We start from the raw sequence: 26,172 nt of genomic DNA, 5'->3' as shown, positions 1-26,172 counted from the left end.
GATGTGGAGAATGGTCAATCTTACCACCTGTTTTTTAATATATATAAGACCTTAATTCATTATATTTGTAAGGATAAATAGATCACATATTATAGCAATTGCATAGAGCCTATAATTTTGCATTCCTCCTATTACTTAATTAACTATTCTGGTTAAAGCATTGATGGCTAACCTTTTAGAGACCAAGTGCCCAAACTGCAACCCTCACAGGGAATGTTAGCCCCCACCTAACCTTAGATGGGAGGGAGGAAGCACTCCCATTGGGCTGCTGGGGAGAGGGGTGGGTCATATAAGAAATGTCCTCAGTCATGTGTGGAGAGGGAGAAGGGAGCAGCCCCTCTTCTAGCATGCTCCAGAACACATGCCCTAGGTTTGCCAACATAGCATTAAACCATAATAGAGATTTGAGAAGTAGTAAATATTTTGGGTGTGTATTTTGTGATTTCTTCATTCTTTAGTACTCTTTGTATATTCAGGTATTATGTTCATTCTTAAAAATAATAATAGATTGCTTATTTCTATTTTAACTTGTCTCTACCCTAATTCTTTCATCTTTTTACTTGACATTTAAACTAGCTAAGGTAGATACAGTTGGAATTTTATATACTTTACTCTATTGTCTACATATGGAGTATGTGCAACAAATTTTTAAATCTGAAGTTTATCTCCATCTCACTCAGCATGCTTTTAATTTTCCTTCCCTTGCTGACAGTATGTGCTCAGTACATGCTAAATACTTTTAGAATTAGAATAAACAAAACATAATTTGGAATTCCAGCACAAATTTTCAAAAGTCAAATACAAATATATTTTTATTATTCAATATTTCTTTATTAAATGTACCTTAAATCCATTTCATTAGCCCAGGAAAATGGGAGTTAAATGTTTTTCTAAGTGGAAGGATGCAAGCCCCTTTAAAAACATATAACAGAATCAGTTTTTTCACTTGTTATATAACAGCTTGCCATGACCAAATTAGGCCACTTAATTGTATTGGGGATGAACCACCTTACTTAGCTAGGTTTGTCCCTTGATAGCAAACTCAGTGTATTGGTTATTATCAAAACAGGTCAACAAGTATTTATTAAGTGACTCCTATGTGCTAAGTCCTGGGGATACATATAAAGGCAAAAGATAGCCCCTGATCTCCAGAGACTCAGAATAATGGGGGAGACATCATGCAAACAACTATAAACAAGCAAAATATGGATAAAGAAAATATGGATAAATTCTTATCTTCTAAGTGACATCACTAGCATTAATATGGGTTGGGAAAGGCTTCTTGCCAAAGGTAGGATTTTAACTAAGATATGAAAGAATTAATGGAAGCCAGAAAGTAGAGATGAAGAGGGAGAGTAAAATGCTTGGAGTGAGAAGATGGACTGTTATGTGCAAGGAACAGCCAGGAGGCCAGTTTCCCTAGATTGTAGAAGTGTTGGGGAATACACATATCAGTAATATCATAGCATCATTGAAATATTGAATTTTAATATAACAAATACAAATAAGAAGTTCACTTCAGATTATTTTTAAAACTATTACCTTTATTCATGATAAAGTGTTCAAAGCTATAAGACAAATTAGCATCTTTCATTATTTTAAACACGGTCTTTATATAGAATAAGCTCTATTGTTTTCATGGATTTTTAATTAATTATTTAAGGTACATGTAGAAACAAATTTTCATAATTGTTTTCTGATATTTTAGAATTCAGGTTTTCCCTCTACCTTCACTCCCCTCCCCAAGGTTTTACCAGAGCTTTCATGCACTACATAATTTCATATTTCTCATTTCTTATTTTATTTTGGCATTTAACAAACATATTTTGTTAAATATTTACTATGTGTAATTCATTGAATTAGACAGCTAAGTTAATATGAAAATATAAATAAAATGTAATTCTAGCTCTCAAGGAGTTTCTAATCTAATATAATGGTTCTCATAATTCCAGAGAAGACCCTAAAGTCCTATTTCAGGGTGTCTGAAATCTTTTATTTTTTTTTTCATACCATAAATATTTATAGATGTAACCTATCTTAACAAAAACTCTTTAGGAGGTCTTAAAAGTGCAAAGGAATCCTGAGACCAAAAAGTCTGGTGTAATATATGGTAGGCAGTGTAGTTATTTAATAAGAGCCTATTATGAAAGCCATTAAAGCATTTTATTTAGCTTCTTCTATGTGCCAGGCACTGTGCTAAATTCTGGAGATACAAACGAGGAACTCATACTCTGAGAAAACATGAAAACAAATATTCATTAACAAGAATTATACGGGATAATTGGTAAATAATCAACACAGAGAAGATACTAAGATGAAGAGGGATTGGAAAAGGCTTCCTATAGAGAGTGGAATTTTAGCTGGGACCTGAACCAAGGAAGCCCAGAGGCAGAGATAAAGGGAGAGTGTTCTAAGCATAAGGGATAATCAGAGAAAATGCCTAGAAGCCAAGACTTAAAAGTCTTATTCAGAGGAACCTCCAAAGGAAGCTGGTGTCATTGGACCAGAGAGCATGTGGTGGGTGAAGTTTTAGTTTAAGAGGTTTAAGAAGACAAGAAAGGTGGAAAGGATCCAGGCTATAAATGCCAAACTGAGGAGTTTGTCTTTTATCTGGGAGATGATAGGGAGTACTGGAGTTTGTTGAGGAGGTGATAATATGATCAGGTCTGTGCTTTAGGAAAATAATTTTTGCAGCTACATAAAGAAGAGCCTAGAGTGGGGAGAACCTGGTCACAGGCAGACCAGCCAGAAGCTATTGAAATAATCTGTGTATGATGAGATGGGGGCCTGCCCTAGAATGGTAGCAGTATCAGAAGGAAGAAAGGGACATGTTCAAGAGATGTTGCAATCACACTCAAACTTGAAATCCTAGTCTTAGTTCAAAATACTATATTACTATAAATAAGTTCTGGAACCATGTAGCAACAAATAAAGTTTAATGCACACATAGATTTAGAAGTAGTCATGGCATTCTGAGCCTTTGACCTTGGTAACTAGCATTGCTTAGGTGACATTCATCTCTCAGTGCAAGCCTGTGACTTTTTTTTTTCTGACAAAAGATTGTTAGTTTGACTGAAAAAATTAAAAAAATAAATGGATAAAGAATCTCCATTTAATTTCATGGCATTATATCTTTATATAGGAGCTACAAATAATAAATGAGATACTTGGGCTTCTTTATAGCTGTAGTATGAGTTTTCATCTATTTTTAGAAAAAGATATTTACATAATTTTTTTGAGTCTTTAACTGCTCATCCTATTAAAAAAAAAGACTGAACTATTACAGAAAACTTTCAACCAGAACTATATTTGGAGCAGTTTCTTGGTAGTAAATAGTGTTTGTTGTTGTGTAATAAAATAACCATGTTGCATATATCATAATTTAGACTTTATTGCACATCCATGATAAAATAAAATAAAAATTTTAATTCATTTTAATGTTATTTAATTTTGCCTTAATTTATATACTATACCTCTGTATAACTATAATCTATAAATATCTTAATGATATTTTTCAAGTACATGTCCATACTTTTTGCTTTTTAGATATTCTTGTTCAAGAATTTGTGAAATTTGGATCATTAGACACATACCTGAAAAAGAACAAAAATTCTATAAATATATTATGGAAGCTTGAAGTAGCCAAACAATTGGCATGGGCCATGCATTTTCTTGTAAGTAAACAAATAGAATCTCCTTTTGTCTTTTACTGTGGTAGATATATCTTTGCCTAAAAACACTGTCTTGAATAGGTAAACTCAAATATGCCTTTTCCAGAAATTTGGCTATTTAACAGTAAAAGAATTTTGCCAACATTTTCTCATTCATTTCTCATAAGACTTTAGAACAGAGAAGTACTTTTGATATTATCTAGTTTAAACTTTTCATTGAAAATATAGAAACTGAGGCTTCAAAGAGAGGAAGAGATTTATTCAAGATCCTTTATCTAGCTTGTATATTAATTTCATTTTAGAGGTTTAAAACCTAAATTAACTAAACACATTTTATTACTATAACAATTGGTGATAGTAAAAGCTTTTCACAATATCTTCAGACAGGAGAAATAGCTTGATTATTAGAAATGCAAGCAATTTCCATTAGAGCACACTGGCCCAGTCACAGGCTACTACTAGTAGATCAGCAAGACAAATAAATGCCTGTTGAATGGGTAAGATTCTCATTCAGATTAATGATAATGTTTTTCCACTGTGTCAGTCTCAATTAAAAAGATGGCCAAGAATAGAAATACCCTCATTTTGTCAAACTTCCCTGCTCCAAGAATGGCGGTAAAGGGATATTCTTTTGACCCCAAATGAATCATTTAGACTAATATGACAGATGATCTGGTGATAGCAATATGTGTAGCATGACTCAATCATGCTTGTTTACTTTCTGGGCTGTCCTGGAACACAAGTTTAACTAAATATGTCTTCCCAAGTTGTCACACTATGCTGTTTTTTTAGGCAGTTTGTGCTAAGGTATGACGGGGTTCCATCAAAGATTCTTCAGAAGATTGATTCCAAGTTGAATACAATTAATCTTATGGACTAAGTAAAACAAATTGGTTGAAAGGCTTTGGTTACACTGATTTTGCAAAACTTAGATACTTTGCTTAATACTTTGTGAGACTTAATGAAAAGTTTCTAGACAATAGTATAACTTGAATGGATGCTGCTAATAAAAGACAAAATAAAGATGCTGTGATCTCTTGACAAATCAGGATCCAAATAGGGACAAATAGAACTAAAAAGCACTAAGGGGTTTGTCCCATCACCTTTTCTTTTGGAAAGAGAACACTTGGGCAAAGCAAAGCTCAAACTCCACTCTCAGAATATAGACTCTTCAGAGTGGCAGTTTTCTACACATACTTAACAAAAAAAGATAGCTTGGGCTACCTCTGAGGAAGAATCAGCCTCAATTTTGAGGGAAAAAAAAAAGAATTAAATGGGTCAAGACAAGTGTTCTGAAAGGCAAAAATGGGAACTCAGTGAAGAAAAAGACCACTAAAATCTATGATAGGAATGAAAGATAAAAAAAAGAATCAGGAATCAAAATTTGCATGTGTTGAAAAAGACAAGAAAATTTAACTTTTTAATTCAACTCTGCAAGTAGTGACATTACTGTTTCAATTGATAGAAAAGATGAAAATGGAAGAACATTTGACATAAACGTTCTGTATTTCTCCCAATATCCCAGTCTACAATACTCAAGAGCAAGTAGAAGGTCTAAATATGGCTTGTCATATCCCAGGAAGAAAATAAAAAAGAGCTACAAGCATTGCTTCTATTGAAAAATCACATTCTCAAATCTTTAAAAGACAAAATGTTGTTTTATCCAATATTTTCATTCAACATTGCTAATTCAGATTTAAAGAGGATTAATAAATAATTACTAAAATTTTATTTTAATATAACAATTTGGGGAACAGATACATATATATTTTCCCTTAACTTTAGAAGTAAATATTTATCATCTTCATTTATCTTTCTCAATTAAATTTAATAGTTCTTCATATATCATAGACAGTCAAAATGTTGTCAAATTAAAATTAATGTATGTGTTTGCTCCTTTAACAGGAAGAAAAAAGCCTCACTCATGGTAATGTGTGTACTAAGAACATTTTACTGATCAGAGAAGAGGACAGAAAGACAGGCAACCCTCCTTTCATCAAACTCAGTGATCCTGGCATTAGTATTACAGTACTGCCAAAAGACAGTAAGTTCTCCAATGATCTGACTTGGCTTTCTAGATGTTTTATTTTAAGATAGCTTAAAAATGGTTTGTTGTGATTTATATATTTAATTTTTAAATTAGATAAATTATTACACAATCACAAAAAAACCCAAAATTTAAGCAAATAATTAAACAATAAACATGTTGTTAATTATGTTATTGTTAGCTTGATTATTAGTAAAATCTAGACTATATAGCAAGTTTGTAGTAAAATATGAATTAAATGAAAATTGCATATCTGTTGCTATAAACTAAACTGACCAGTAACCATTGTTTCAATAATAAGCAAGAGTCATATTCATTTTTCTTTACTCTTATGGTTATACCAAGGTGCTGTATTTCAGATAATTTTCCCATTTTCATTATAAATTTAAGAAATATGCAGGATTCCTGAGATTTTGACCAATCTTAAGTTGTTGTTTCATATTATTCTAGAGTTTTTCCCCCTCTCTCTTCTCTTTTGCCTATTAAAAACATAAGTAATTCTATATAATGCAACTATCTGAAATATTAAAATATCAGGCAGGATTATTTTTTTATTTACATTGCTCAAATAATTTCCCTGATTATTTTTATACTGTTTTTACTTTAAGTCAGTTGAATGTTTAGATTAATTTAAATCACCATTTTGGGAACTTTTATAGACAAAACCCCCAGATTCTTAAACTTAGTAGTTTTTAATAACTATAAGTAGTACTTAAATTGGACAAGAGAGCATTGGACCTGACCCTCACAGATGAGAAGAGGCTGTTATATGATTATCTGACCAATAGCAAAGGGATCATTTAATTCCTACTTTAAATCATTATTAGGCCAAAACAGACTACTATACATATTAACCAAGAGCCAACAGACCATTTTATCTATTTCATAAAAAGTTTTTTATACTGCATGTAAGAATTTTGAATGTTCTAATCTAAAATAAGCAAATTCAATTCTATACAAGGTGTTGGGGATACAAAGATAAGAATAAAACAGTCCCTGCCCTCAAGATGCTTATAGTTTATCAGATAGTATGTGAGAAGATACAAAATTGTATGCCTTTCTTTCTTTGGCATAATTCTGATGGAGCTGTAGGCCCCAGATTCTTGCTACCTGGAATTATTATGACTAGAGAGAAAACAAACTGTGTTAAGAACATTTCTGTTGTAGTTCAAAGCTCTAGGGCTCACATCATCTTATATATATATATATATATATATATATATACAGCTTATCTCTTTAACATATGTACCGTGAACCTGAAAAAAGAAGAATTATCATTAAAAATGTTGAGCCATGGCTCAATTAATGGATAATATGACAAAAGCCAAAAAAAATGTATAAAAAACATTTCATTTTAAATTGCTTAGTAAATGTTGCTTTTCTTGCAATTTTTTTTTAAAACCTCTGATCTATTTAGAGTCACTAGGTGGATAGAGTACTGTGCCTGGAGTCAGAAGGCTGAGTTCAACTCTAACCTTAGCCACTTACTAGCTGGATGACCCTGAGCAAGTCAGTTAACTTCTGTTGCCTCAATTTTCTCAACTGCGAAATGGTGATAGTAATATCACCTATCTTGAAAAAGATGGTTGTGAAGATCAAATGAGATATTTGTAAAAGTGCTAAGCATAGTGCCTGGTGAATAGTAAGTGCTATACAAATGGTCATTCTTGTCCCTTCCCTTCCCCATTAGTTCTAAATATGGTAAAGATGACATAGTGTACTTTAAAAATTTCTAGTATCTTCTAGCTCTAAAAAATTCAATGATTCTGATTATTTTTTTAAAAACTTGCATTTCAGAATAAATTTTAAATACAAAGTTCATTTAGCCTTACCACATATTTTGTGATATGATTTAACAGTTCTTCAGGAGAGAATACCATGGGTTCCACCTGAATGTATTGAAAATGCTAAAAACCTAAGTTTGGCAGCAGATAAATGGAGTTTTGGTACCACTTTGTGGGAAATCTGCAGTGGAGGAGACAAACCTCTGAGTGCATTAGATTCTCAAAGAGTAAGTTTATGTGTCATAAATTAGAATTGTTTAATCTATGACCCTTTGCATTTTCTTTTCATTGTTAGCTTAATTTTTTTATAGTTGTTTAATTTTTGTTGTTGTTAATAAGTTTTATGGCATCACAATAATTTTAGCATTTGGTTTGTTAATTACAGAAACTGCAGTTCTATGAAGATAGACATCAGCTCCCCGCACCAAAGTGGACAGAACTGGCAAATCTTATCAATAACTGTATGGATTATGAGCCAGATTTCAGGCCTTCTTTCCGGGCCATCATACGAGACCTTAACAGTTTATTCACTCCAGGTATGTTAATTCTAAGTGACCATTCTTCTCTAGATTATTTCTGATAATGATGTTTTAATGAACTTCTTATTAACTTTGAGGTCTCTTAAAAAGGGACTTTTTTTTTGGCTAGCCCAGCTTCTAATTTGTCATTTACTTGACACTTTTTGCGTGTTCCATATCCATTGAGATTTAAGTAGGCTTCTATTAAAAAGAAAAAAAAGTCTTGTCCTATCAATGGCTTGTTTTCTAGGTAGTCATGCAGAGAAATCTGTCTGATCTCTTTGATCTGTGATATATATTTATCTTGGATTTCCTTTTCCCCCTAACTAATAACTACATTTTGTCATTGTTACCTTTAGGCAAATATAGGAAGCTTTCTGTTTTTGCTTTCCCCTTTAGGATGCTGAACTGAGGCATAATATGATTGATCAATAAATAAATGAAAAAAATTTATTTTGTTTATTCTTTCGCCAAAACTACACTAAATTCTTGGATTACTTAAATATGATTTACCAACTGGCATTTCCTGTGCCAGTTTGTGCTCACTGCTCATGCCCAAACTTAATATAAAACCTTTCCTAATGGGTTGGGCCAAACTGTCCAGTGCCAGAAATGCATTTGTCCTATTCTAAAATCTTAAACCTACAAAGTTTGTTTGACTAAGAGATTCTACCATTCTTTGTGTGGAAAATTGAAAATAATCTTTATAAAAAAAAAACTTTTACAACTAATTTTGTAGCTTCCATAGTATAGTTGACTATTTCCAGCTTAATCTTATCTTCCAGGTCATGATTATATTTCTATTATTTGTTAATAAAGACCCCACCCCAAATGCCAACAGTCATGGTGGTGAAATCTTACCTAATTCTTTATTTCCTCAGATTATGAACTACTAACAGAAAATGACATGTTGCCAAATATGAGAAATGGTGCCCTAGGATTTTCTTATGCTTTTGAAGATAGAGATCCCACACAATTTGAAGAGAGACACCTCAAATTCCTACAGCAACTTGGCAAGGTAATGAGAAATGTTTTCATAAAAAGAACACACAGTCATAAAATTTTAAAACTAGAAAGAGATTTCAGTATTTATCTAGACCAATACCATCATATTATTTTGCAAAATGAGCAAAAGCCTAAAAAATTTGACTTGGCATCAGACAGCTCCTTAGTAACAGTCCCAGGATTCTTTTGATTCCTAATTATATTCTTCCCATTGTACTTAACTGTATTTGGTTTGATAGACCATATCTTATTTGATTTTTTAATGTTATAGATGCTGTATTTGCATTGTAAGCTTTTATTATTTTTGTTTCTTTGTGAATTTTTCCATCAAGTCAAAATATAGATATATTAGTTAGAGACTGTAAACACTTTAACCCTATTCTACCCCAAGTTCCCAATATGTACCCTCAGCTCTCACCAGTTTAGTCTCCTCAAAACCTCAGTGACTCATCAATCTAATAATTGTCCCTGGGTCTTTTCTCATTCTTAGAAGCTCTCCTACTTCTCCTCCACTTACCTAAATTATATTTATCCTTAAAAGTTCAGCCTATCTTCATAATAAAGACTTATTTGATTATTCTAGCCCTTTCTGATCTCCCTTTTTAAAAAAATATCTAACACTCTGAGCTGTACTACAGGTAATCAGCAATTATTTATTGAAGTACTTTCTTTGTGCCAGGCATTGTGCTAAGCAATAATATTTTTAAATGCCTTTAAGAATGTTAGACTACAGTGGAGGAAATCACATATGGATAAATCTGAAAATATAAGATACCTACAGAATATATTAAAATAACCACAGCTAAGGAATCAGAAAAGGCTTCCCAAAGGTGGTACTTGGGCCATTTCTTGAAGGAAACCAAGTATACTAAAAGATGATTCTGAGGAGAGAATTCATTCTAGGCATGGGAAACAGCCCATTCAGAGAGAGAGGTGGGAAATTGAAAGTTTTGTGTGAGCTGCTGTAAACAAATCAGAGTTCATGGAGAATAAAGTTTAAAAACACAAGAAAAATAGAAACAGGTCAGGTAAAGAGCTTTGTATGCCAAAGAGAGCACTTTATATTTGAACCTAGAAGGAATGGGGAGTTACTGGAGTTTATTAAAGAGAGGTATGACATAATTAGATTTACCCTTTAGGAAAATTACTTTCACAGCTCAGAGGAGAATGGATTGGAAAGGGGGAATTCTTGAGGGAGACATCACAATTAGCTGTTGCAATAGTTTAGATGACTGCTTGAACCAGGGTAATGGCAGTGTGAGGGAAGAAAAGAAATGTAGAAATGTCATCATATGGCAACATATTGGATATTTAGGGTAGAAGAGTTAAGGATAATTACAATTGTGATTCTGAGTAAGTGGAAAGATGGCAAGCCCCTTAACAGTGATAGTAAAATTTGAAAGATAATAGTTTTGGGGGAAAGATACTGAGTTCTCTTTTTGCCATGTAGGTTTTTAGCTGCCTATGGATAGCCAATTAAAAATTTCCAATAAGTGATGGTGTTGTATACTGCAACTCAAGAGAGAGACTTAGAACTGAAATATATAGCTGGGAAACATCTACATAGAAATTATAGCCAAACCCATAGGATCTAATAAGATCATTAATTGAAAAGAAGGCTTAGGACAGGGCCTTAGGTGTGCTGTGGATTAAAAACCAGCAAAGGAGACTAAAAAGAAAGGTCAGACAGACAAGAGGAAAACCCTGTAGGATAGAATAGCAAGGAGAGAGTATCCACAAGGCTGGTCAACAGTGTCAGATATTTCAAAGTTATTAAAAAGAAAGATCAAGAAGAGCTGTTAAATTTGATGATTAAGAGATCATTGGTAAGGTTGGAGGGGAGTAGTTTCAGTAATACAGGAAGCCAGGTTGCAGAGAGTTTAGAAAAAGAATGGGAAGAGAGCAAGTAGAGACATTTAAACAGCTTTTCCAGTATAATAGAAATGTTGCACAGCGTAGCACTTCATGATATATACTTGTATTGATTACTGATTGTTTTAGGTGTGTTAAGCTTTGTCTTCAATTATTATACTTCTTAAAGGCACACCATGTCCTTAATTTATATCTCTCTCACTATACCACAGCATAACCAAGTGCTCAACAAATCCTTGATGGAAAGTCTCTGTGTTACTTAAGTCTTATTACTTAATTTCCTTTTAAACTTTGGCACACATGTTGATTTTTCTGAATAGTCCTATAGTTCAAAGAGCTTTTATTTCAGTAATTAACAAAGTCTTCAAAACCCTATGAAACCAATGGCACTCTGTTTTACATTCCAAAGGGAAAGTCTTTATATTCTGAGACTTAGCTAGTATCTTTAAAAATTGCAATTGATTTGAGGTTTAAACCCATGATACATGGTTTTTTTTCTTTTATACTTCAGTAGGCAAATTTAGACTGTCTCAATCCATTGAATATGGCAAAGTCTTATGATACCAAACTATTGGATGATTCTTCTAGTGGTAGATGGTGGTACAGATAAAATTGGACCTTGAATGCTGTTGCCACATCATAAACTCAAAACGCTTTGGAAAAATGAAAGCTCTTTTCCCCAAATAGCAGTAAAATATTCTAGTATTCTCTAGAATAATCCAACCCTGTCAAGGCAAGAGTTGAGTGCTAAAGTGCTTTAGTAATAGAAAACAACCCTTTTGTTATTTCCACTTCTGGTTTCCTTAGCACTGAGGCTATAGGATTTCCAGAGAGGACAAGGGGGGGGGAAATAATAGTTGGAAGAGGAAAAAAGGGGGGATGCTAAAGAGAGAAAATTGATTAAACACTATGTGCTAAACACTTGGGATACAAATAAAAGCAAGCAAGACAGTGCCTTTTCTCAAAGAACATTCTAATGGGCAAAGATGACATATAAAAGGGTACAGAAAGGGGATTGGTAGGGTACCCACAGAGAAGCATGGTGAGGAAACAAAAAAAAAGAAGTGGCATTGAGTCTTTGACCCCCCAAAAGATAATCTAGAAGCTTGACTGTTTGAACCAGGGGACCCTGGAGTGAGCTCCAGGGTTCCAGGAGAGTGAAAATGATTGGAGTATAAGGATCATATTGAGAAGATGGTGGGGATATAGTGTAAAGACCTGGGCTCTGACAAGACAAGGCAAAAAGTTCTCCTGTCAGAATCAGATATTGAAAGGCAGAGTCCAAATTTCCTGAAGCCATCACTGCTTTTTATAAGTTACTTTCTGCTAAAATCATCCTCTTTAGTTAATTCAAGGAGACCCCTTTGTCATGTCACTAACATTGCTCTATTTTCGCTACTTTTTATTCAATAATTCTCCTTTGGGGTCCAGGGAGTCTTATTTTTGCATTTAATCAGCAAAATTTTGAATGTAAAATGTAAATTCAAAGGAAATTTGGAAGATGGCAAGGATAGCATTTTCTAAATATGTTTACAATTAAACACAGTTTTTAGTAATTTGGTTTATAGAAGATAGAAAACAAATCAATCCAATTGGAGTGTCTCTTTTAATAACAATTAAACTTTCCTAAATATGTAAATGCCTGGTTGAATTATTGTTTTGCATGCTTAAAGGTAAAGCCCTTTTGTCTAGTCTGCTTATTTTTGTTACTTTATTGGGGCATTCCATTTATTAGTCTTGGAAAATGTAATTATATATGTAATGAAATACACATCTTCATTACATTTCACAGAAGAATCAGTGGGCTTGCTTTCATAATGAGGACTTTTAAACTCAACTTCTCACTGACCTTGTTTTGGGGCCATTGTACTGGTTCTCCCTCATGCCCACATTGTTCTTCATCATCACGTCTTCCTCTGAGTCTCCTTGATCTACTTCAAGACTGAGGTCAATGTCCCATTTTCTGCAGGAGTCCTTTCCATGCCCCTAGCAACTGCCAATGTCTAACCTTTGAGATTAACTGGCATTTATTCTCCTTATATATCTTGAATGTGCATATTTATATTTGGTCTCTCCCCATTTAAATATGAGCTCTTTGAAGGCAGAGACTTTTTTTATATTTTCTTTGTTTTAGTTTACATTTGACCACCTCAAAGTAGTTTTAACTAGATGGTCAATTTAAATACTGTTGAGTCCCTGTTGGATATACACACAATCTTTACACTCAAACGTTAAATGCATACAAAGCAACAAGGCATTGTTAAATAAATCAGCAAAAGTTAGTTACTGCAACTTGGGCCCTGTGACCAATTACACATGATTAAAATTATTTTGAATGATAATATTTGACTTTTTTAAAGGATGTAAAAGAAACTACTTGGTTCTAAAAGTTGTTAAGATTTACAAAGTGATCATGAGTTTTAAAAGAATATGTTTTAGGACAAAAGCAAGGAAAGACAGAGTTTTAGGATTTAGAGCAGCAGGAAACCATAGTTGTCATATAGATGAAGAGACAGGTCTAGAGAGTAGCAGTGACAGCCATGATCATATGGCTCAGGAATAGCATTGCCAGAATTTGATCTCTAGACTTCTGACTCTTAATTCAATATTCATTCAACTGCTCCACTGCTTTTCTGGTAATTAAGCATTTTTATCCTCCTTTTACCAACTAGGAAAAATGGTACTCAAAGAGTTTAAGTGGTTGCATAGCTCATAAATGTTAAGAGTTGTGATTTGTACACAGGACTCCTGACTAAATCCAATGCCCTTTTCATTACTCTATGCTGCTTCACAATAAGATTGCCCTTGCATCTCACACAAAAGATATTTAAAATGAGGTAGTATATATAGTAGAAAAGGTGTTTATCTTGAGTTGAAACCTAAGCTCTGCCTCGAGCTTTGAACTGTCAAGATATCATGCCTCAGTTTCTCTTTGTCAAATAAGAATTGTAATTTAGTTTTAAATCTTAAATGAGCCTTGGAGATCATCTGTTCAAATTTCTTTGCAAATGAAAAGAAGTTAACTGACTTCCCTCAAATCACACATAATTCTAATCCTAATTCTAGGTCAGTTTTTTTTTCACTATAGTATGCTACCTAACCTCTATGTCTAAAAAAGGATGTCAGGATAAATGAATCAGTGAAAAAACATTCATTAAAGGTCTGCTAATGTGCCAGGCACTGTAATTCCTGGGGAGGCAAATGCAAAAATTATACAGTCCTTGCCTTTAAGTAATGAAAAAAAGTAAACAACAAGAAATTATATGACTGAATAAAATCACATGGAAAGCACTAAGTCACAAATATCATAATACTTCTTATAGTATCTGACTCTTTTAAAGGGTATCATTCGGCATGGACAGAATTTGATGAAGGATTTATACTCAGAAGAGGATTTCCACAATGCTTACATTTTCCAAAATTCACTTTAAATACTCAATTATATGGTATAATGTAATTTATAACAATAATTCTTCCCCAAAATCTTTATTCTAATGTTTCATCATGGCATGGAGATGACCCAAAGTTCTCACAGATTATGCCACTTGAGCATAAGCTTTGCCTGGTTCTACCAAGCTGGAAAGGCTTTCATTTATGGAGCCCATCTATATGAAATACATGTCTGTATTGAGACAGAGCTTCATCCCACTGTTGGCCACAGTAAGATACATTTTTTTAGCCACAGCAACTCTAGAAGATTGCTATCAAATCACAGTGGGATTGCAGTCTATGGCATCTTAAAATCTTGACTTATTGAAATACTAAAAAAAGAATTACAAGAATAAAGAATACAAAACGATATAAAAATACTTTTATGAAACAAAGCTAAATGAAGAAAGCCAATATTGACTATGACTCTGTTAAAGGAAAATGAGGCCTATGGCTAAGGGTTCCTGACTTATTGTAGTCTAGCTTTTGACCTCTTCATTCAACTGAAACTGCTCTCTCAAATTCCCAATAATATTTTAATTGCTAGAGCTTACTTTTACAGACATTGTCCTTCTATAGCATATTGCACTGTTGACTACCTCCTACTCTTAGATACTTTTTTTTTTCTGGATTTTGGAGACACTGATCCTTCTTGGTCTCCCTCTTGCTCATCTGGCCATTATATATCTCTTATGTTGGATCATCATCTCTATTCCACTCTGAAATCACAGATGTTCCTCAAAATTTTGTTCTGAGCCTTCTTTTCCCCCCTCCACCTTTTCTTAGTAATCTCAGTGGATCCCATGGGTTCATGATCCCATAGATCATCCCAATGCAAATGACTCCCAGAATTCTCTATTCAACCCTAGTCTTTCTCTCCTGAGCTCCAGTCTAACAAGACCAACTCTCTATTACACCTTTCCAATCAGATGTTCCATAGATATTTCAAGCCTGGCATGCCCAAAACAACTCATTATTGTTTCTTTGCATAGGCCCAGTCCTCCTCTTAACTTCCCTATATCAAGGTGTCCATAATCTCCAAGCCATCTTTAACTTTTTCTTCTTTCTCAGCTGCTTTATCTAGTCTCTTGCCAAACTGTGTAATTTCTACCCCCACAACATCACTTAAATCGTTCTCCCTCTTTCCACTTAAAAGGTCACAACAATAATTATTATTTGTTTCCTGGACTATTGTAACAGTTTGATCTGCCTACCTTATCTCAGCTGCCCAAACCATAGCATACAAAGTCCTCTTTTTGTCACCTGTAACTTCTCACAATCTACAGCCATTTGTAAGACCTATTACATTGCCAAAGCAGCCTGTTTTTTTTCTCATCTTTCTCTTATCTTCATGTCTTTGTGTAGGCATGAAGATCAGATGAAATAACAGTTGTAAAGCACTTAGCACAGTGCCTGGCACATAGTAAGTGCTATATAAATATAACCAATTTTGCTATTGTTGTTGTTGTTATTATTATTTATGCTATCTTGGATTCTTGGAATGGACTCCTTCCAAAACTCCACCTCTTGGATACTTGACTCTATTCTAAGCCCAGCTTTTATAGATGAGGCCTCTCTGGATCATCTCCAGTTCCTGGTGCTTTCCTTCACTCCAAAATTACTCTATATTATGTCTTTCATATCTATACAAATTCATGTATTTTCTTACCCATATAATTTAAACTTTCAGTTTATATATTTTTTCCTGTATCTGCACAATATAGATTTTGAGTCTGTTAAGTAAATTTTATAAGTGAGAGACAGGAGAGAATTCTGTAAAAGCTGACCTCCTACCACAATGCCTATATATAGTAGATGTTTAATAAATGTTTGGCAAAGAAATGAAACAATGGAAAAATAATGCTGGTAGAAGAGAACATAAAAGGAGTGACTGAAAAACATTTTAAGCTATTTTTTAATGTAGTTTAAAATGTAGGTGTTTAAATTTGTATAGTTCAAGCACTATATATGTCTTTAAGAATGCAATAAAAGAGATGATGAATAAAGCTCAAAACTTTTGTTGAAAATGTAATACCTACCAACTTACTAATATTATATATATGTAGAGATTCCTTATTTTAAAAAGAAAATACTTTTATCTGAAGTTGTCCTAGGCTTAAGAGAAAAAAAGAAATATTATTACCAGTTAAAAATTTCCATTTTGTCATTTAAGAATAAACTTATTAGATTAGACTTATGATCTGTAGCCCAGAATTCTCTCAAGAACTTAATATGAAAATGTATGATTGCCTTTTAAATCAGTCTCAAAAATTCAGTATTTGTTCTCTTTTCCTTGTTTTTATTTTCCTTGGTCTAAATGGTTTTATCATCCCAAAATCTTTTCTTTCTATCTCAATTTTTTTAATAATGAAAAAATTTAACTAAACTTAAATTTAATTTAAAAAATTTCAGTCATAATACCTTTGGGGTAATACATTCTATAAGTTTAGTCTCTTTTTATGTGAGGTAGCCCATTTTTGTTGATCTAAAATTCTCATTTTTAAACCTCACTGGTTCATTCCTAAGATTCCCTATATAATTTAAATCTAAATTAAGATTGAGATCTTTTCATAGATCTAACACAAGTTAAAGTTATTGACTAGTTTTGTTTATGTTACAAAATGACCTGAAAGAAAACTCAAAAGGTTAAATATATATTTAAATCCTTTTCTTTATTTTATCCTAGTAACAAATTTACACAGCAGTTTTCCAAGGTTACATGATTCATGTTGTCTCTCTCCCCTCTTCTTTCCCTTCTCCCATAGTTGACAAGCATTTCCACTAGGTTTTACATGTATTAGCACTCAAAATCTATTTCCACATTGTTCATTTAAAAAGGTTAAATATTAATGAAAACATTTTTATTGTCTAGGGTAATTTTGGGAGTGTGGAAATGTGCCGATATGACCCCCTGCAAGACAACACTGGTGAAGTGGTGGCTGTGAAAAAGTTACAACACAGTACTGAGGAACACCTGAGAGACTTTGAAAGAGAAATTGAAATTCTTAAATCTTTGCAACATGACAACATTGTCAAATACAAAGGAGTATGCTACAGTGCTGGTATGGGCATATCAAAACCTATTATCTAATTCAAGTATTCTTTCCAAGAATAGACTAATATCTGCAATAAACCTGTAGAAACTTTGAATTAACTGCAGTCATTACCTGAAAGAGAGAATATATGTGCCTGGTTAAGATTATGTATGGTAGCTATAGAAAATCTTTGCCTAGTTCTTTGTTTTTTCCCCTTTAGATTTGGTCAACCCATCCAGGCTTGAAGTTCATTCATGGGTATAATCCTACTACTAATTAGCACAGGAGTTTTGACATGTCCTCTTTCTAATCTGGACTAGTTCCTGTTCCTTTATCAGCCTGTCACCATCCCCCCCACCCCCCCAGCTTCTAGGGAGCTTTCCAGCCAGACTTAGTGAGGACACTTGATTAGCTTTAACACTGCTGCAACTCAGAACTGCCAAGTAAAGCAGCCTCTACTTCCCAAATAGTAGGGATTATAGGTATGCACCTATAATCCACTAGTTTTGCTCTCTGTTGCTGAATTACCCTTATCAATGAAAGGTATTAATAGTAAGCACCATAGATGATTAAGAGAATGGGAAAGAGATAGATAGATAGATAGATAGATAGATAGATAGATAGATAGATAGATAGATAGATAGATAGATAGATGGATGGATGGATGGATGGATGGATGGATGGATGGATAGATAGATATAATTTTTTCAAAAGAAAGTAAATAAGCCTTCTGAGGAAGTGTCAACAGCTTTGAGGTTGTTTAAACTACAGAGAAGACTAAATAAAAATGAGTTAAATACAGTATGGGGGAAAGGGAAGGGACTCTTGGATTCTCCATTGAAGTCTGAAACATTCACTGTTCTAAACCAGTCTCTTTACTAGTGATAATTCTTTGTTTTATCTAAGTTTCATGGAGCCAGATACACTGCTAAAGGTGCAGAGGAAATGAACGGTGTGAAGCTACATGCAATTAAACACTTCCATTTCCCCATAGTTTCTTTCCTATAAGATTACTAGGCTTAGTAGCATGCATGTATCCTCCAGTATAATGTAAACTCCTTGAGGTCAGCTGTTTCATTTTTATTTTTGTTTCCCCAATATTTAACGCATTGCTGGAGATATGGACAGTGCTTAATAAATAGTAATTGAGTTAAATTCTACTAGTAGTGATATTGTAAGAGAGGAGAGCCACCTGAAGTAGATGAGGAGTACTGGAAGGCTCAAACATTTCTTCCACATTTAGACTACCAATATTTTGTGAATTGATAAGCTCCTCTTTTAGGCTGCCAGTGCTTCCTTGAAAGGGTTAATCTTTCCAAGGCCATTTGTAGTTTTCATCATTATATTCAAAACCTAGTCCAGATCATCTATGGTGGTTGGAAACTTCCATTTTGAGTAGTAGATAAGAAGAAATAAGCTAGCATAGGTCACATTCCTTCTTTCACATCTCACCCTCTTTTTGTTTCCTTACAACATTTCCCTTTCCATCTTTATTTTAGTTACCTATGAGGGAATTTGAGCCCTATATTTTGTAAATTCTGAGTGCCTTTTATTCTCTGTTCAACTACTAAAATGATATTTATCCTGGTCAAGTATTTTTCCTTTTTTTTTTTTTAATACAGAAGATACTACTTCTAACATATATGGGCTAGGGGTTATTCTCAGTATTCTCAGATCATGAATTCCAGAGAATGTGGCAATTCACATTGGCAAGAGAGGGAGTTTCTTCAACAGGATTCCCTTATAGCAATGAAATGACACATCTAGTGATATATATGGATAGATAGTCATTCAGTTAATGCATCTACTTAGAACTTAACAGCAGTTACCCCTGCTGCTGGGATGTATTATCTAAATAGTTATAATGTAGAAATTGGAAACTAAGACTGATTTTCAAATAAAGTTGAGATTTAAAATATTCAAGTGAAAAGAAGACCCTCAATCATAAGTGTTATTTTATTTATAATTGTTTTATGATTTGTCTCAGATTTTACGTATTTTGACCCCTAGTTGAGGTGAGAAAGAGTTATTAGAGTTTCTTTCAAAAAAAATTTAATCAGGATAATGAAAACTATAATTTTTCATTTGCAAATTCCAAGGCCGTCGTAATCTGAGATTAATTATGGAATATTTACCTTATGGAAGTTTACGTGATTATCTCCAGAAACATAAGGAAAGGCTGGATCATAAGAAACTTCTGCAGTACACTTCTCAGATCTGCAAGGTAACATCATAGCCCCATTTTAATACATTCATGATATCTGGATAAAGTGTTATTCATTCCTTTGAAATACTGACCTATTAATGTAAATGTCCATGTCTAAAAATACCTGGAAATTTTTCAGCTTTTATTTCTGAAAATGAGGCAGGTATATGGTATTATAGATATAGTGCTGGGCTCTTGAGTTAGGAAAAGTTAATTTCAAATTAAACACTTAATAACTTATTTCCCCTGGGCAAGTAACTTCCCTTCTCTTACAGACTCTTCTGTAGTATGTGGATAATAATAGCACCTGCCTTCTTTGGTATTTGTAAGGATCAAATTAAATAATTTATATAAAATGCTTTGCAAACTTTAAAAACATTATTTAATTAGAAACTATCCCTTATGGTATTTCTTTGGAAGGAATGGGAATCTTGAAATTTACTCTTATGTAGTATAGCAAGAATGCTCAAAAAGTGAATATGCTAGTATACTCTGATGGGTTTGAAGATGTCTCTCCTCTTTACTGCCATTTGTTTGAGTCTCTACCAGCTGTGTCTCCCTCACTCTTAGGTGCCTGAAGGGAGTAGCACTTCAGCTCCTTTTCACCACTTTCACCACCAATTAGCTTTTACAAAGGTGTATTTATTTAGAAGAATGACAAGAAAAGACATAAATAGTTTCCTTCAACACCTCACAGACACACTCTTACTTTAGTTCCTCCCATAACACTGGTTCCACCAAATTCACATCTGGGCATTTCCTGACTGCCACGTGGGTCCTATCAAGTGCCTTTGTCCTAAGAATGTCACTCCTTACTTCAGAGGCCATCAATGCTTTGCTGGCTGCAAGACTCAGCCTTGACTGTAACTTCTAGATTCCTGTGACTTTCTCTCATAACCTTTTTATACTCACAAGAGCAGAGGCTTCCTTTCCTTCATCTAGAATGAAAGAAAAAAATACACACCAAGGCCTGTTTCTTGGGGTCATATGACTTTGATGGGGAAAAAGCCCCAGGGCACGCCCCAACAGCATTCTTTGTCACCAGATGCCAAGAGAGAAAACAGAACAGCCCAAAGGACTGAGATAAGAAAGTTGGTGGAAGTCAACTAAGGACTTCTGAAAGCTTCCACAGCCACTCAAAGAGTTTCCCATTCACCCCATGACTAGCCTTCTGGAACCAGTTAAATTATCTACACATGTGTCACAGTTTTCTCCAGTGTCATTTCCTTCCATGTCATCATGACTCTCCCAAAAACAATCCTCACCCAAGGGGAGACACAGTCATGGGAGCTCTGTGTATATATTATACCAATTTATTAAAATGCCTACTCACAGAAGTATTTTTAAGATTTACCAAGTACTTTCCTTTCAAGATAAGGTAGTTCAAATATCTCTGTTGTAGATGAAGGAACAGCCTAAGAGAGATAGTAATGATTTGAACCCTGTTTACCTTATTTTAAGTCCAATACTTATTGCACTGTGCCATACTGCCAATCTGATATTAATAGGTTTAGAATGTAATGCATAATAATAGGGTAGAGATCACCATATATTAAATTTTGATATTATTCCATCACTTCAGTCATGTCCAATTCTTCATGACCTCATTTGAGTTTTCTTGGCAAAGATACTGTAGTGGTTTGCCACTTTCTTCTCCAGCTCATTTTACAGATGAAGAAATGGAGGCAAAGAAGGTTAAGTGACTTATCCAGAGTTATACAGCCAGTAAGTGTCTGAGGCTGGTTTTGAACTGCTATCTACCTGACTCCAGGCCCAGTGCTCTGTTCCACTACATCACCTAGTGATATTACTCTAGCGCCTTATTTGTCAATGGCATTTTTTTTTCAAAAATTATTTTGAAATAATTCCCAAGAAGTACAGGGAAGATATTTGAAGGGCAAAATTATTGGTAAGGATTTTGTTTCTATTTCATTAAATTAGTTAAATGAACAGTATGTTCTTTATCCAAAGGGAATGGAATATCTTGGTACAAAAAGATATATCCATAGAGATCTGGCCACAAGAAATATTTTGGTGGAGAATGAGAATAGAGTTAAAATTGGAGATTTTGGATTGACAAAAGTCTTGCCACAAGACAAAGAATACTACAAAGTGAAAGAACCTGGTGAAAGCCCCATATTCTGGTAAGTTATATTTTTTAAGAACAGTTAACATTTGTGAGGGCAAACTTCCATATTTTGAGAATTTGTCATTTCAATTATTTATAAAGAATTTTACATTTCAACTCATTCTGAAGCAAAAATATTTTTCCTTTAAAAACAATTATGTGATTTCTCTCTGATATGTAGATAATTGGGGAATAACACAGTAGGTGCCATGTTGTATATATTGTCTGATAGAGTTGCTGTTTTTGTTAGATTCATTTAAATGTTTTCCTTTTTACAACAAAGGATTTAATAGTGGGATAATGAAGCCAGGCAGAACTTAAGGGGGACTGGTATAGTAAAAAAAAAAACACAGAAGGGAACAATGAAACTTTTAAAAATAAAGTAATTGGGGGCAGCTGGGTGGCTCAGTGGATTGAGAACCAGGCCTAGAGATAGGAAGTCCTGGCTTCAATTTGGCTTCAGACACTTCCCAGCTATGTAACCCTGGGCAAGTCACTTAAACCTCAATTACCTATCCCTTATCACTTTTCTGCCTTGGAACCAATACACAGTATTGATTCTAAAACAGAAGGTAAGGATTAGTGTGGGGGGGGGGGGGAAGCCAAAATTATATAAGTGAATAAATAAATAAATAAATATTTTTCTAGTGCTTACTATATTCAAAGCACTGTGTAAAATACTGAGAACACAATCAGAAAAGCAGGATAGAGCCTTTTCTCAAAAAACTTACATTCTCAGGATGTTTCAGATGTAAGTCAGATGGTAAGGTCCTGTTATCTTTTAAGGTTTGGTGGCAAAACATGGTAATATATCTTTAATGTCATTTCCACTAATATACCCAAAGTGGGTTTATTTTTTATGTTTAGTCATTTGATGATGCCAAGGCTATGAATGAATGAAATGAGGATATAAATGGAAAAGTAAAGGTCATCAAGAAGCTTACTTAAATCTTAATGAGGGAGATGACCCATCAAGAGGAGTGATGGTGAGGGAAAGGGTTTTGGATAAAAAAGACTACTGAGATGATAAATGGGACCATATCAGAGATTTTGATAGACATACACTATCCAGGAACTAAAGCAGAGTTTATTTGATCTTGATTCATTGTTCTAGAACTGGGGAGAGGGTCTGGAGTAGAAGGAATAAATGATGTGAAGCATTTCTAGGACTTTCCTGAATTATTTGTCTGGGAGAAGTAGTTGTCAATTGGAAGAACAGAGCCCGGGGGCAGAAGTTCCTCTCAGGCTTTGTCTATGAAGAGGGCAGCTAGGAGATGGTTTCCAATGAGGTTGTGGAGAGATTAACCAAGGGGAAAGAGATGAGTGAATTCAATGCTTTCTTTTCCCAGTTGTTAAAAGCTGTGGATGCCAAGGAGTCTAGGGCTGCAACATTTCAGGGGTTTTGCTTAGGTGTCACTCAGTGTTCTGCCATTGCACAGGATTTGCATTTATTTTATAGCATCAGTGAGTACATTCTCAACATACATGTTTCCATAGAACCTAACAATGGATGTGAAGCTTAAGGAAATAGTCAACAAAACATTGTTGCTAAATTCAAGGTCAGAGGGTAGATCAACATGTCCCAGATATAGGTTGGGGAATTCGGAGCACAGATTTGCCAGAAGTTTTTATGCCTAGAAAAGAGGGTTCTATCTAAGTGGGTATATAAGAATCCTTAGGTTTGATTTTATAAGTGGGATCTCCTGGTAATATTCTGGGAGGACAGAGTGGGACATCTGTAACCCTGTAAGCATGTTGTTCTCATCTATTTTTCCTGGGGCTAAATAAGAATAATAATCATAACAATTCTGATAATAAAGGGATGTTAATAAGGAAAGTCCCTTGGGGGGTTTCAGTGGATTTTTCCATCCTTCCTAGGGGCTGCTTTGTAGTCCCTGGTTTCCATGTGTGACCGTGTCAAACAGCGTGATTATTGATGGCTCCCGGCATCTCCTCCTTTTTTGTTTTTTAATTGGAGTGACTTTAATTCCATTTGGACTTGATATAGGGTAAAGCCTAGGGATGTAATGATAGAGATGAGTGCAGTAATACCCAAAATAAAGGATGCACTTAGAGCAGATTAAACTATGGGGGATTAATTGTAGGGCATAAATACCTGGATCATCATACTAATCATTAGTCGTATTAACAGGAAGCATAATAAAAGGTGGTTGTTTTCTTCTTAAAGGACAAAAAAAAATCCATCCATAATCAATAATACTCCAATTCCAATCATCATTGTAGTTTGGAAACAGGTTCCTTGCATGTTCACACAACCTAGCAATTGCTAAAATATTTATCTCAAATAAATGTAAGGTTCTCACTAACTTTGCTGCATAGAAGCTTTATTTATGTACATGTCACTGTAGTGGTGAAAAACTATCCTATCCTATCTTAAAGTGTGTTTAAATTTAGTATAATCCTACTTATGACAGAAATTTTTAGTTCTCTGTAAGAATCCTTTTTACTGCAGTAGAAAAAGGGAGGGGTAACAGGTAACTTGCTGTAACAGGAGAAAGGATGTGTGTGTGATGAGACAGGTTTACTAAAAAAAAAAATTAATAGTAATGTTATAAAATCATAGGATCTTTGTTTTAAAAAATATATGTGTTCCCATACATAAAGGTGAATAATGGAATCCATTTTCCAGTAACCAATGAAATTATTTTAATCAAAAACCTGCTTCTGGTTGACAGCCAGTGTATGTTTATTTAACTCTATCTGGGAGGAGAAAGAAAGGGGGGGGGGGGTGCTGGATTGCATCTCCATATGAGTTTTGTCCTTGGATGATGGTCTGAGAAGCACTGCTCTTCCTGGGGCTATTGGGCTTATCTGCTCATAGATGGCAGTTAGTCTGCAGTTTGTAGTTGTTATCCAGAGAGGCAGGGATGAAAGGCAGCCTCTCCAAAAAGTTTATTCTCCCATTAATGATGACTAGAAGAATCAACCTGAAAGCAAGGCCTATTATCCAGAGGGTGCTGCTATTCCTGGAATTCTTTGATTCAAGCATCTGAGATGTTCTCACCAACATCTTGGGAAAGATGGCATTGGAAGTGGTTTGATCCACTTAGCACATGCTGCCTCCAACCTATTCGTTTAGTTAGATGACTTGCCTGACCCATTAATGGCAGTTGGGGGTGGAAATGAATTTCCCACAGGTGCTACTCCTCTGAATAATGGCTGCCAGGAGGCCACTGCCATTCCTAAGGCTCTTTGGCTTAAGGAGCATTCAAAACCAATCAGGACAGCTTGGTAGCTCAGTGGGTTGAGAGTCAGGCCCAGAGATGGGAGGTCCTGGCTTCAAATATGGCCTCAGACACTTCCCAGTGGTGTGACCTGGACAAGTCACTTGACCCCCATTGCCTAGCCCTTACCACTCTTCTGCCTTGGAATCAATACCCAGTATTGATTCAAAAAAAGAAGCTAAGGGTTTAAAAAAAGAAGAAAAAAAGCACAACCACTCTTTAAAAGAAAACAAAATTTGTCTTCCATCTTAGAATCAATACTGTGTATTAGTTTCAAGTCAGAAGAGCAATGCATTATTCTTGTGCATCTATTTATTGATGGTGAAAGGTATGGGAAGTTTTGGGAATGACTTAGTGACCATATATTTTTAGATAATTCTTAAAATACGTTTTAATTCTGCCATGTTTGTTCATTTACTTCAATTTCATTTACAAGTTTTTATTTTCTTACTAGTTCGGATGTTGGTTTGAGAATAAAAAGTTGAATTTACTTTTTTTTTTTTTTAATTTAAACCCTTACCTTCTGTCTTGGTATTGATTCCAAGGCAGAAGAGTGGTAAGGGCTAGGCAATGGGGGTCAAGTGACTTGCCCAGGGTCACACAACTGGGAAGTGTCTGAGGTCAGATTTGAACCTAGGACCTCCCATCGCTAGGCCTGGCTCTCAATCCGCTGAGCTACCCAGCTGCCCTCTTAGATTATATTTCTATATTTCGCTATTTAAATTTTATTGGTTTTAAGGAAAATGAGTAAAAAATGTCAGTAGGTTATGAAAGTTGGTTTATACTAATGAAAAATTATTCAAAATATGTTGCTACCCCTATTTTCATGTATGTTCATTTATACTGTGAGGAAATCCAGAAATATGGACATACCTATATGTGGTCATTCACTTGTTTTGGTAGGCCTCATAGTTATATGATTAGAATTTTAGAATATTAAGTTGAAAGACACCTTAAAGTCTTAAAATAAAGCCAAATCCTTCATTTCATAGCTGAAAAAACTGAGTTACAAAGATAAATCCAGGATCACATGGTGATTAAGAAGAGCCAAAATTCAAAAACATTGTTTTTATTTTGATTCTAGTGGAGAATTAATTATATAGAACTGTCTCAGAAATAGTATGGCATAGTAAAGAGAAAGCTGCTCTCAAAAACAGGCAGTTCAGGTTCTATTTCTAAGATCCACCTCTTGGTTTTATAACTGTGGCAGTGCTTCTTAGCATCCCCAGCAA

At 34.3% G+C, this 26,172-nt stretch overlaps 1 protein-coding gene across 8 annotated transcripts in view; it reads left to right on the top strand.

The window, feature by feature from the left end:
* The window catches only part of JAK2 (Janus kinase 2), a 125,604-nt gene that overhangs the window by 94,278 nt on the left and 5,154 nt on the right, over window positions 1-26,172 (top strand). For all 8 annotated transcript variants that reach the window (XM_007499538.2, XM_056805448.1, XM_056805449.1 and 5 more), the window contains 8 exons: window positions 3,547-3,674; window positions 5,577-5,715; window positions 7,578-7,729; window positions 7,888-8,038; window positions 8,902-9,038; window positions 17,199-17,388; window positions 19,461-19,585; window positions 21,539-21,711. In XM_007499538.2, the coding sequence (XP_007499600.1) occupies window positions 3,547-3,674; window positions 5,577-5,715; window positions 7,578-7,729; window positions 7,888-8,038; window positions 8,902-9,038; window positions 17,199-17,388; window positions 19,461-19,585; window positions 21,539-21,711 (1,195 nt within the window). The remainder of the gene's footprint in view (window positions 1-3,546; window positions 3,675-5,576; window positions 5,716-7,577; window positions 7,730-7,887; window positions 8,039-8,901; window positions 9,039-17,198; window positions 17,389-19,460; window positions 19,586-21,538; window positions 21,712-26,172) is intronic.

The sequence above is a fragment of the Monodelphis domestica genome, chromosome 7 (assembly GCF_027887165.1).
Source record: "Monodelphis domestica isolate mMonDom1 chromosome 7, mMonDom1.pri, whole genome shotgun sequence".
In the NCBI taxonomy this organism is placed as follows: Eukaryota; Metazoa; Chordata; class Mammalia; order Didelphimorphia; family Didelphidae; genus Monodelphis; species Monodelphis domestica.
The sequence above is the reverse complement of the archived record's forward strand: the minus strand, read 5'-3'. Positions and strand labels throughout refer to the sequence as shown.